This window comes from Gobio gobio (genome assembly GCF_949357685.1).
Source record: "Gobio gobio genome assembly, chromosome: 25".
In the NCBI taxonomy this organism is placed as follows: domain Eukaryota; kingdom Metazoa; phylum Chordata; class Actinopteri; order Cypriniformes; family Gobionidae; genus Gobio; species Gobio gobio.
Window position 1 is genome coordinate 10,881,845 of NC_137121.1, and position 11,967 is coordinate 10,893,811.

At 38.9% G+C, this 11,967-nt stretch overlaps 2 protein-coding genes across 2 annotated transcripts; one reads left to right on the top strand and one right to left on the bottom strand.

Moving 5' to 3' along the window:
- Positions 1–480: 480 nt before the first annotated feature.
- bet1l (Bet1 golgi vesicular membrane trafficking protein-like) lies at positions 481–1,891 on the bottom strand. The gene is made up of 4 exons (XM_079809107.1): positions 1,596–1,891; positions 1,271–1,356; positions 1,126–1,182; positions 481–1,035 (listed from the first exon to the last, which is right to left on the bottom strand). The coding sequence occupies exons 1-4, from the start codon at positions 1,615–1,617 to the stop codon at positions 868–870; spliced, it is 333 nt and encodes a 110-aa protein (XP_079665233.1). The 5' UTR covers positions 1,618–1,891; the 3' UTR covers positions 481–867.
- A 1,550-nt stretch (positions 1,892–3,441) lies between these two features.
- kcnj11l (potassium inwardly rectifying channel subfamily J member 11, like) lies at positions 3,442–7,168 on the top strand (the record flags this gene model as incomplete). The annotated part of the gene is made up of 5 exons (XM_079808987.1): positions 3,442–3,600; positions 3,691–3,927; positions 4,019–4,288; positions 4,522–4,729; positions 6,741–7,168. 5 exons carry the CDS (start codon positions 3,442–3,444, stop codon positions 7,166–7,168), a joined length of 1,302 nt encoding a protein of 433 aa, XP_079665113.1.
- Between the last annotated feature and the right edge of the window lie 4,799 nt (positions 7,169–11,967).

An 11,967-nucleotide genomic window follows, 5' to 3' on the forward strand; every position in this document is an offset into this window, starting at 1 on the left:
AAATGAAATGTGTTCAAAACAGAACTAGGGAATTCTCAAGCCTATCCATAGAGACCTCTAGTGATTACACCCATGGTTGCATGATTTCTTAAACAATTTCAAAAGAGGGCGCTAATCTGCCTTAAAAAAATATTTTGAAGGTCTAGTCTCTATTTTAACCTGAAATACTGCAATAATAAAAATATTACAACATTTTTGTATAATTTTCAATGGCAAAAATAGACCATAATTATTGCATAAATATTAAACAATACCATCAAATCATGTCAAAATACAAAATTAAAAAGAAAAAATATTATTGAAGAAAAATAAACTGCATTGGTTTTACTGGGGTGGAGGAAGTTTAATTTTTAGGTGTCCGGTCACTTATGACCGGGAAGACAACCAATGCAACCCCTAAACGAAGAGCACCAGAGGGTTAAACGTGCATCATATAAGGACTTTTCAAACCTGGATAAAAAAAAGCACAATGGAAGCATTCGCATTAAAAATCATTTTAATTTACATAATTTTAGAAAACAATTATTAGTTCCATTTTCTTACATATTCTACAATGATAAAAATATAAATCATGGAATTTGAAAAAAAAAAATTGTTTTAATTAATTTGAAATGAAACAAATATTGGTCCGTGGCATGTTTCTTTCGATCAAGAATAAAAATATACACTTTTCAGAGTGTAAACAAAGGGTTTGCTTAGAGTTAAATGTGATAAGTCCTCAAAATGCAGTCATTTTCTTTTTAATATTAATGGAGAGACATCCGCTGTACACTTCACTGAAATCTCCTCATAATAGGATCAAACAGAGAATCCCAAGAAATTCTCATAGAACTGAGAAACTTGTTCTAAACCATTAGCAAACAACCATTAGTTCTGGATCCGTGTCACTAGATAGTACAGCAGGAAGAAGATTGCAACCAGGCCGATGGACACGTAACACAGGATCTTTCGGTTGTCCCGGCCGGATCGTACCATTGTGGAAAACCTCTTCACGCTTCCAGTCAACAGGCCAGTTGCACTGAGAAAATTGGAGTCCTGAGTAAACAAGGATGTGAAACAGATGATGAGTTACACCCATGTGCCAACACTGCAAATACAACACAAACAATTTGATAACACACACACCATGCCATCCAAGTAGGCATTCTGTTCCTCAGCGTCTTTGTCAATGTCGTATGCCAGCTGTGGATGAGACCAAAGACATTTAAATGCCACAACATGACCACTTATTTTAAAATCACACAATATACAGTGTTTACATCTGACTTACAGACTTGAGTCTAGAGACTTTACTGGCCAGATTTTCTGCCATCAGCTTGTTTTCAGCGTCAAGCATGTCATCCACTGCGCCATGTCCTGTCAATTACACAACATTCACTGTTAGTAAGTCATTTTGTCATAATGTTGCACAAATATGACTTCATATCTGACCACTTTCAGATTCAAGTTTACTTGTACTGGAAACATCAACAATAAATGTTGTTTTTAGACCAGGGAAGCATCATAACATTAACATATTTTGTGGATATACTAATAAAATAGTCGAAATGAAAATATAAATGTATATTAAAAGAAAACTGCTACGTGTCACTTACCTCGATTCCACGAATCAGCCATTTTTAAAGAGCTAATCAGCTAACAACCCCGAAAAACACTCCAAAACACGCCGGACACCAACAAAAACTGTTCGTTTCAACTATAAATGACGTTTAAAACAAATACCAACACATATGAGTCCAGTAAAATTGTTGACAACTGTAAAACAGCGCAGTTATCACAAAGCGACCCGCTGAGCAGAGCCGTGTACACACTAGCGCAGCAGCCGCGAGAGGATTGTGGGATATGTTTGTCCGCCAGTCATTCATTTTTCTATCATAAGGACTCTCTGTCTGATTGCATAAGCTTCCTAGCCAGCCATCTGCTTGTGTTTGCTCTTTAAACATTTTGTTCGGTTAATATTTTTTTTAAAACGACATCGATATGAAATAAACAGCGCGTGTCTCTGTTGTGCTGGTAAGCATCTTTATGTTATAATGCAAAACCTTCATTATTCTATCATAACGACGAATTTCAAAATGCAAAAACAAGGATTGCATAGTTAAATCCGATAATATTTGTATGTCTAACTGCTCGTATGCGTTCTTGTAATGAAGATGCATTAAATTAAATAGCCTAACCTATATAATAAATATCTATCGAAGACTATATTCCAAGATGCACAACATAAAGCGGGGGAAATGGAGATTTTTAAATATAATTAACTGTTATATTTTTGATGTTTTAATAGAAGGGAGATTTGTGATATTTCAGTGCTTGTGTTGAATGATCACAAATCTTAATGTACGATATTTATATGCAGAATACAACGCCCTACATGGCTTTAATGTGCATGGAAAATGCGAAATTTAATTGCAATTATTCCAAGCACAAACCTTTTTACAATTCATGTAAAGGTTTCGGTTAAACTTATATACATTAGAATGTAATTATTTAAAATATGAATTTGAATAAAATATAATTTGTATTGAAATTATATTATAGTGATTATTATATTGAATTATTAATAATAATGCAAAACAGAAACATTTTCACTAGAGGTCTCAGATGTTTGAGCACGACTGTAATTCATGTAATCTCTCTCTACACACACACACACACACACACACACACACACACACACACACACACACACACACACACACACACACACACACACACACACACACACAACAATTAAATAAATTAAAATAATTAAATAAAACTAAAAAGAACGATGTCATAGTTTATTGTTAAGTATTTGCATTTATTTGATTTTATTTAATTGATAATATTTTTCGAAGTTTATTTATTTAAATCGACAATAATCAGCATAAATCTGTTAAGTATCAAACTAAATGAAAATTAAGTATAAACATGGTTAAAAAATGGCTAAATTCTGTTAGTTAAAATGTATGAGATGGTTTACATAAATTAATTTGGATTTATTGATGATAAATACTTAATATTGTTTATTTAAACCTGATTATATTTTTTATATTATATTAATTATATTATATAAAACCTGATAATTGTGTAGTTAAAACACATTCAGTGACATTAGTACCATTACATAACTCCCATTCTAGTTTAATTTATGCATGACTGATAAATCATACAGCATGCTAAGTTTATCAGTTTGCTGAAACGATGAAAATGAAATTTTTATATGCAATTAAATTACATTCACCTTAAATATAGACCTTAATATTTTTTCAGAGTTGGTGAAAAAAGGTTAAATTATATCACAACATTTAAATTTTTAAATTTTTTAAATGTGTTAAATAGTCAAACTCTTAGTGCCAATGTATATTTAAATGTAATTTATATATCTGTTTCTTCAGATATATTTATATATCTGTTCTTTTTGTAGTGTGGAGCACCAATCAGCCACAGATTGTCATAATGTTGGCCCGCAAAGGCCTTATGCCTGATGGGTTCCTGTTGACACGACTCGCTGAGGATGCCACACAACCCAGTCGCATCCGGCCAAAGTCACAGAGGGCACGTTTCATCACCAAGAGCGGCTCGTGTAATGTTGCCCACAAGAATATCCGAGAACAGGTGCGACTCGGATCAACAGATCAACTCGCATATCGTTGTATAACATGTTATTAGACAACAGATGCCATGATGACTTTTATTACCTCTTAGGGCCGGTTTCTCCAAGATGTTTTCACCACCATGGTGGATCTGAAATGGCAGCATTCCCTCCTCATCTTCACTTCGGCATTCCTCTGCTCCTGGATGCTCTTTGCCATGGTCTGGTGGCTCTTGGCATTCGCTCACGGTGATCTGGAGCCTCGAGATCCCAACGAGCCCGGGCCTGTGCCGTGTGTCACTTCCATTCACTCCTTCACATCTGCTTTTCTGTTCTCCATTGAGGTTCAGGTAAATGCTGACCGTATCCAGTATCAGCTGAGCTTAGTGCACCTAAATTGAGGTTAAAAAAGATAATGAAAACATGTGTCCGTAATATCAGGTCACTATTGGCTTCGGAGGACGAATGGTGACGGAGGAATGTCCGCTGGCCATCGTAGTCCTCATCATCCAGAACATTCTGGGCCTGATCATCAACGCCATCATGCTGGGCTGTGTGTTCATGAAGACGGCTCAAGCCAACCGGCGAGCAGAAACCCTCATTTTCTCACGAAACGCAGTCATTGCCCCGCGGAACGGCAGACCAACGTTCATGTTCCGCGTCGGGGATCTGAGGAAGAGCATGATCATCTCGGCCACCATTCAGCTGCAGGTGATTATCTTCTGCTCTCTTAAAAATGAAGCTTCTTTATTCAGTTCCACCTTTAACATTCATGAAACCGTTCCATTGGACAGAAAAAAGGAAGCCTATTTTAGATTATTCAAATGTTCTTCACACTAAGACAAAATGGTTATTTTAAGAACTGTTCATTGGGAAGATGGCATCAATTCTGTCCAGAACGTCTTGTGTTGAATTCCACCCTAATCTTGACTCTTGTCCCTCAGGTGATTCGGCGGACAGTGACAGCGGAGGGTGAGGTGATTCCTGTTTGTCAGCTAGATATCCAGGTGGAAAACCCTCTCAGGAGCAACGGCATATTCCTCGTCTCTCCGCTTATAATCAGCCACACTATTGACAGAGGAAGTCCGCTGTACGAGGTCTCAGCGCAGTCGCTGGCTACCGAAGACCTGGAGATCATTGTCATTTTGGAAGGTGAATGGAGGGGATTTCTCTTTATTGTAATGTTTTTGTTTCACAACCTATTTAGGAATCATAGAAGCTAAGGCTATTTTTAAAGAAATCCCTTTTACAGACTTATTGCATACATCCTTCACGGTGAAGGCAATCTCAGTATGCCTTGCATCGAGTTAAATGAAAGATAGATACAAGATGGATGAAGCTTATTGTTTCATTCAATACTAGACAGTATTGATAAAAATAGTTTTACCCTTACGAAAGAGAAGTTTATTCAAGTGTGCTATTACTTCTTTTAAACTTAAAATAAGAACGTATACTTTCAGTCTACTTTTTATAGTTCTATGAAATATACTTTATTATACACTCACCTAAAGGATTATTAGGAACACCTGTTCAATTTCTCATTAATGCAATTATCTAATCAACCAATCACATAGCAGTTGCTTCAATGCATTTAGGGGTGTGGTCCTGGTCAAGACAATCTCCTGAACTCCAAACTGAATGTCAGAATGGGAAAGAAAGGTGATTTAAGCAATTTTGAGCGTGGCATGGTTGTTGGTGCTAGACGGGCCGGTCTGAGTATTTCACAATCTGATCAGTTACTGGGATTTTCACGCACAACCATTTCTAGGGTTTACAAAGAATGGTGTGAAAAGGGAAAAACATCCAGTATGCAGCAGTCCTGTGGGCGAAAATGCTTTGTTGATGCTAGAGGTCAGAGGAGAATGGGCCGACTGATTCAAGCTGATAGAAGAGCAACTTTGACTGAAATAACCACTCGTTACAACCGAGGTATGCAGCAAAGCATTTGTGAAGCCACAACACGCACAACCTTGAGGCGGATGGGCTACAACAGCTGAAGACCCCACCGGGTACCACTCATCTCCACTACAAATAGGAAAAAGAGGCAACAATTTGCACGAGCTCACCAAAATTGGACAGTTGAAGACTGGAAAAATGTTGCCTGGTCTGATGAGTCTCGATTTCTGTTGAGACATTCAGATGGTAGAGTCAGAATTTGGCGTAAACAGAATGAGAACATGGATCCATCATGCCTTGTTACCACTGTGCAGGCTGGTGGTGGTGGTGTAATGGTGTGGGGGATGTTTTCTTGGCACACTTCAGGCCCCTTAGTGCCAATTGGGCATCGTTTAAATGCCACGGCCTACCTGAGCATTGTTTCTGACCATGTCCATCCCTTTATGACCACCATATACCCATCCTCTGATGGCTACTTCCAGCAGAATAATGCACCATGTCACAAAGTTCGAATCATTTCAAGTTGGTTTCTTGAACATGACAATGAGTTCACTGTACTAAAATGGCCCCCACAGTCACCAGATCTCAACCCAATAGAGCATCTTTGGGATGTGGTGGAACGGGAGCTTCGTGCCCTGGATGTGCATCCCACAAATCTCCATCAACTGCAAGATGCTATCCTATCAATATGGGCCAACATTTCTAAAGAATGCTTTCAGCCCCTTGTTGAATCAATGCCACGTAGAATTAAGGCAATTCTGAAGGCGAAAGGGGGTCAAACACAGTATTAGTATGGTGTTCCTAATAATCCTTTAGGTGAGTGTATAATGAGAATGTACAACATGAATCCATTTTCCAAACCGTGTTTTTGTCTTACCCTGAATCATTATGGTACACTTATAATAAGTGTTTATATTGGGACAATTTCAGGCCGGTCTGGTAGGAACCGCTGCGAAGGAGCACAGTCCCTGCGTGACTCGCCATAGACATAAACAGAGAGAAGTAGTTCCGGCTGCAATGTTCTTCCACAGGACGCATGCAGTTCTGTTTATTAACCGCATTAAGTATAATGTAATACTTAAAAATGTCTAATGATGCTAGTTAGTGCATTAACCTTGCCAGCGATAAAATACTAAAAGTAAAATAAAAACGAAATAAACTGAAACTAGAAAACTTAAAAACTCAAGTCACTTAGATGCTCTCTTATAAGGTTGCTGCCTATAGCTCACTAGTTTTTGAAACAGAGCCTTTGTGTCTGTTCTACCAGGTGTGGTGGAGACCACCGGCATCACAATGCAGGCCCGCACATCCTACACACCAGAGGAGATCTTGTGGGGTCGGCGTTTCGTCTCCATTATGACTGAGGAGGATGGCCGCTACTCAGTCGACTACTCCAAATTTGGGAACACAGTTCCCGTCCGGATGCCGGCCCTCAGTGCCAAGGAGCTGGACCAGACCAGGGGCGTGCAGGACAGCGGACCCCATGAGGGTAAACCTCAGGGCTGGGGGCTGGTGAGGGCAGGACGGGGCGGGTACAGGAGGGGTGGCGGCAGGGCCTGCGATGACGCGGCAGCCAAGCCGTGGTACGTAACAGCGGAGAAAGAGGAGGAGAAGAAGGGTCAAAAGAAAACGGTGAAACTTGAGGAGATAGGCAGAGAGATTGAAGAAGAGACAATAGAGGACATGAGTGATTAGAGCACAATTTTTTTTGTTTTTGACAAATGGAAGTAGAAATGATCTAGCAACTGGTGACACTAGTTCAGTTAATAGTCAAACATATTATATAGGTCTCAAATAGGTTTTATACTTCACATGTTTTGTAAACTGTCAAAACATGGACAACTGAGAACTTGTAGATTTCGTCTTCTTCTGCCGGCAATATAATGAATTTTAGGATTGTTTTGACAGAAAAATGTGGTGCTTGTGCAAGGCATGGAGCCTAGTTAGGGTAGACGGCATAAATAGTTTGATGAGAATAAAAAGGGAGGCTGTGAGGCATAGAATTACAGTAAATTCCAAACTTCCACACAACGCGTTTGTGTTCCACTGTGCTACTAAGTAAACATACACTAAACCAAAGTCCCTTTCAGGCAAGTCATGTTACTCGGCGGCCATATTTGAAACACCTCTCGTGCAGCTATTGCAGTCATGCAAGTGAAGCTCTTATCTCTTTGACTGTATCTATATCAACCCAAGTTTCTTACGGCATCTTCAGTAATGCAATGATTTTACCAATTGGCGTTTGACTCTTTTATTTAAAAGGCGGGACTTATTCGGCCATACTGGGCGTTGCACTTTCTCCCATTCATAGTAATATGAGTGCACCGTCTTTGTATATCTAGGGCCCTATTTTAACAATCTTAACGCATGGTCTGAAGGTGCACTCAGGGCGTGTCTGAATCCACTTTTGCTTGTTTAACGACGGAGAAAACGGTCTGCGCGCCAGGCGCGTGGTCCAAAAGGGTTGTACCAGGTCTCTTAATGAGTCATGGGTGTGTTTTGGGCGTAACGTGCAATAAACCAATCAGAGTCTCATCTCCCATTCCCTTTAAAAGCCAGTTGCGCTCGCACCATGGCGGAATGCTATTTACATGGTGGAAAGACTGAACGCTTCTCCAGAGAGGAATCTTATTTTTAATATTTAAAAATGTTTGTGTCCTGCTGCTGCGCGTCCTTGTGTGTGTAATAAGCAGAGTGTACGCGCGTTGTGGACCCGCCTATAGGCGCACATTACTAACGCGCCCTTTAAATAACACAAAAAATACTGTGTTGGTCAATGGGGCAGTCGATTTCAGTTCCTCTAAACAGCAACGTGCCAACAATGCGCCTGAAAGATCAAATCACTCCCCTGAAGTAGAGCAGTGCTGCGCCTTCTGAGAATGTAGTCCCCAATATGTATTCGTTTATACACTCTGAAAATGCTGGGTAAAAAACAACCCAAGTTGGGTTGAAAATGGACTAACCCAGCAATTGGGTTGTTTTAAGCAAACATTTAACCCAAAACGACCCATTCACTGGGTTAAAACAACCCAATTGCTGGGTTGGTCCATTTTCAACCCAATTTGGGTTGTTTTTAACTCATCATTTTTTAGAGTGGAAGATGGCTGTCTCTCATGTAACCTTGTTATTTGTACCTGCTGTGACTATCCATAGTTTTCAGTCACGTGACTGTCGCTGAGCCTTGGAGGGCAAAACCGCCATATAACTCCAGCACAAGCCTGTCAAATTTCCATCTTAAAACAAAAATATGTGAACAAGATGCACGTTTTGGGCACTTATGATCCATATACAGCATCTGCTGCAGTGTTTCAATCACTGAAAACAGCAGGACGTTTTTAAAATGCTTAACGTGAAAAAAACACTATAGGGTGAGTTGCACCAATAAGGATTAAATTAAGCAAAGTTTAAAGGATTTGTTGATATGGGTTTTATTTTAAATCGAGTCGTTGCTCCACTTCATTTTAAACACAGATTAATTACGCAGTAAAAACTTTATAGAGCTGATCAAGCGGCAGACGGAGGTGAACTGAAGACAGGCTAAAGAATCCTTAGTGCAACCCACCCTTAAAGTGCCGTAATGTACTAAAACAGTGATATTAAAAGATCAAATTCAGTTTACACCTTTTTGATGATGCATACTATAAACAGGCGAGTAGATGAGGCAAGAATATGAACGCAACACGTTTTTATTATAATGGGTTTCGATGGGGAAAATACCTAACGAGAAACCTCATGTTGCACTAATATTCTTTGTTCGTCTGCTTTCCTGTACAAAGTATGCAACATCAATAAGGTGTATATTGAATTTGGTATTTTAATATCACTGTCTTACCACATTAATACTGACTACAAACCTGGTAAAAATGACTAGCGGGCAATGGAGGAGAGCCTTGTTTTGCCCTCCAGGTGGGCGTTCCAATAAGCGTGTGGCGACACGTGAAAACTATGGATACACATCACAACAAATGTTGGCGTTATTTTGTCACTTATTGAGCAGTAGGCTAGCTGGAGCCATATACCTCCAGTCTTTGTGCTAAGCTAGGCTAGCAGTGGGTGCGTCAGACAGAGTTATGGCACGCACGGAGATGAGAAGGGTATGTATGGACTTATCTAACTCTGGGGAATACAGTTAATAAGCCAAAGTCTCAAAAAGTTGGCGTGTTCCTTTAACTTGACACTGCAAAGACACAAGGCGCGAGCGCAACAGTCAAACGCATCCATCTAGCGTTTGTTTACATAGAAAAACAATGGAAAAGCAGCGCAGTGAAATACAAAAACGCGTTTTGTGTGGCACAAACTGTCATTCTATAATACACAGCTTTGTTTTTATTCACGTCAAATTATATGTGCCATCTACCCCGACTAAAATATATTGCTGCTGCTGTTGAAGCAAACATGAGGCAGCTGTATATGTTTGTATGTTGGGTTTTGATACCATAAACCCTTTTAAAAATATTCCAGTTCTTTGCCTTTTTGTGTCCTCATCTTGTTTTATGAGATGTGATCGTGTTTACGAGACCTTTTTGTTTTTACTGTGACTGTAAATGTTGACATATTGTGAGTTTACCTTGTGCAATTTTGTGTGAAATATAGGACCTGATTGAACACATCATGTTTGTGTCCGTCCTAAGCTATTTAAACCACTAGAGAATACATTCCGTGTTGATTTTACTGTTTACATATCAGCGGGTTAATTTATTTTGTGTATTTCATGTATTTAATAAAGTATATGACATTTTGTATATCTGACTGAAGGACTTCCTGGTGTTTTCTTTACTTTTTTTCGGAAAACGTGCATGTTATATCACAGGATTATGGGTCAACAGCTGGGCAGAGTTTACTTTTAGAGACTTTGCAGCGATTGGTATTCAGAGGGAAGCTGGTCCATCTGTGTTCAGATGGTGGAGATTTTAAAATCGGCTGTTTTAAATCCACTCAGCAGTCTACTGCATATATATTTTCCTCCTTTTTTCCTCAGAGTTAAAGTGCGTTCACACGGTCGTAATTACCGTAACAATTCTGTTTTAGATGCTGAATTTAAATGGCTAGTTGAAGTGGAGCTGTCCGTGGTTCTGAATGGACACTTGAACAGTTGGTAAGGAGTAAGGCAACCCTTAAAAAACCCAAACATCACTATTTCTTTAAAAATGTTTAAAACGTAGAAAAAGTTTTTTTTAATTGTTTATTATACTGATGTAAAGGTACCACATACAAAGGTCATATATGAAAAGATCAAACATTTTGCTACATTATTTTAAAATATCAGCTCAAATCTAATTTATTTAAATAAAAAAGTCAGAACACAATGGTTTAAGAATAAAAATAGTTTACAACAAGCAGTGCTTTTTGATTTATAAGTGGTTAGTAAAATCCAAACAATCACTAAATAACGGTACATAGGAAATATTTAGATATCCATAAGAGGTATGGCAACAGAAAAGCTCTATTGTGAAATCATGCAGGACCAGAGGCCGCTGAGCACCGGCAGCAGGTATAAGAACGACGTGCTCGCAGCTGTCGCCGGCCCGCTGTTACACAGGTCAGTGTTGCAACACCTGTAAGTGTATTCTGATATCGACGGGAACTTCTGGGACAGACGAGAGTTATCACAATCAGTGTATCGAATGCACCGGCGAATGGTCTTCCCACCTGGAAAATGAGAAATGTCTTAATTAGTAAATAGAACAGAACATAACATGATTCTTCTATGGCATCACTGTGAAAAGTCAAAGTCAAAGTACCTTTATTGTCCCACAAGGGGAAATTGGATCTGCAGCAAATGCTCCAAATAAAACACATAAACATACAACAACACTCACCAACAAAGACCAACCAGCAGAGAAGGAATTCACAATAACGCCCAATGTACATAATGTGCAAATAAATAAATAAATAAAATACAGAACACAATCAAGTGCAAAAATGCAGCTTGTGCAAGTTATTATAAAGTACTAAGTGCTATTAAGGTGCCTCACAGCTGACAGAAACCCCTGTAGAATAGACCAGAATAGAAGTCCACACTTCAAAAATGTATGAAAAACATTGCTTTAGATAACAAAAGATACCAAAGAAAAAAATACAATACTATATATAGCTCTGGACAAGAATAAGAGACCACTTAACATTGATTTCTCAATGTTAAGTGGTCTCTTAATATTTTCCAAAGCTGTATATATATTATACACACCGATCAGGCATAACATTATGACTATTATGAATGTGTTATAATCATATGACTATGATTATAAAGTGATGATGATCTCTTCATCACGGCACCTGTTAGTGGGTGGGATATATTAGGCAGCAAGTGAACATTTTGTCCTCAAAGTTGCTGTGGTAAAAGCAGAAAAATGGCCAAGCGTAAGGATTTGAGCGAGTTTGACAACGGCCAAATTGTGATGGCTAGACGATTGGGTCAGAGCATCTCCAAAACTGCAGCTCTTGTGGGGTGTTCCCGGTCTGCAGTGGTCAGTGTCTATCAAAAGTGCTCCAAG

Bases quoted from the DNA above. Each gene is read 5' to 3' on its own strand.
- bet1l (XM_079809107.1), bottom strand. From the start codon at position 1,617: ATGGCTGATTCGTGGAATCGAG. The intron at 1,357-1,595 runs GTAAGTGACACG...TGTAATTGACAG, and splicing joins GGCTGATTCGTGGAATCGAG to GACATGGCGCAGTGGATGAC. The intron at 1,183-1,270 runs GTAAGTCAGATG...TCTCATCCACAG, and splicing joins AAGTCTCTAGACTCAAGTCT to CTGGCATACGACATTGACAA.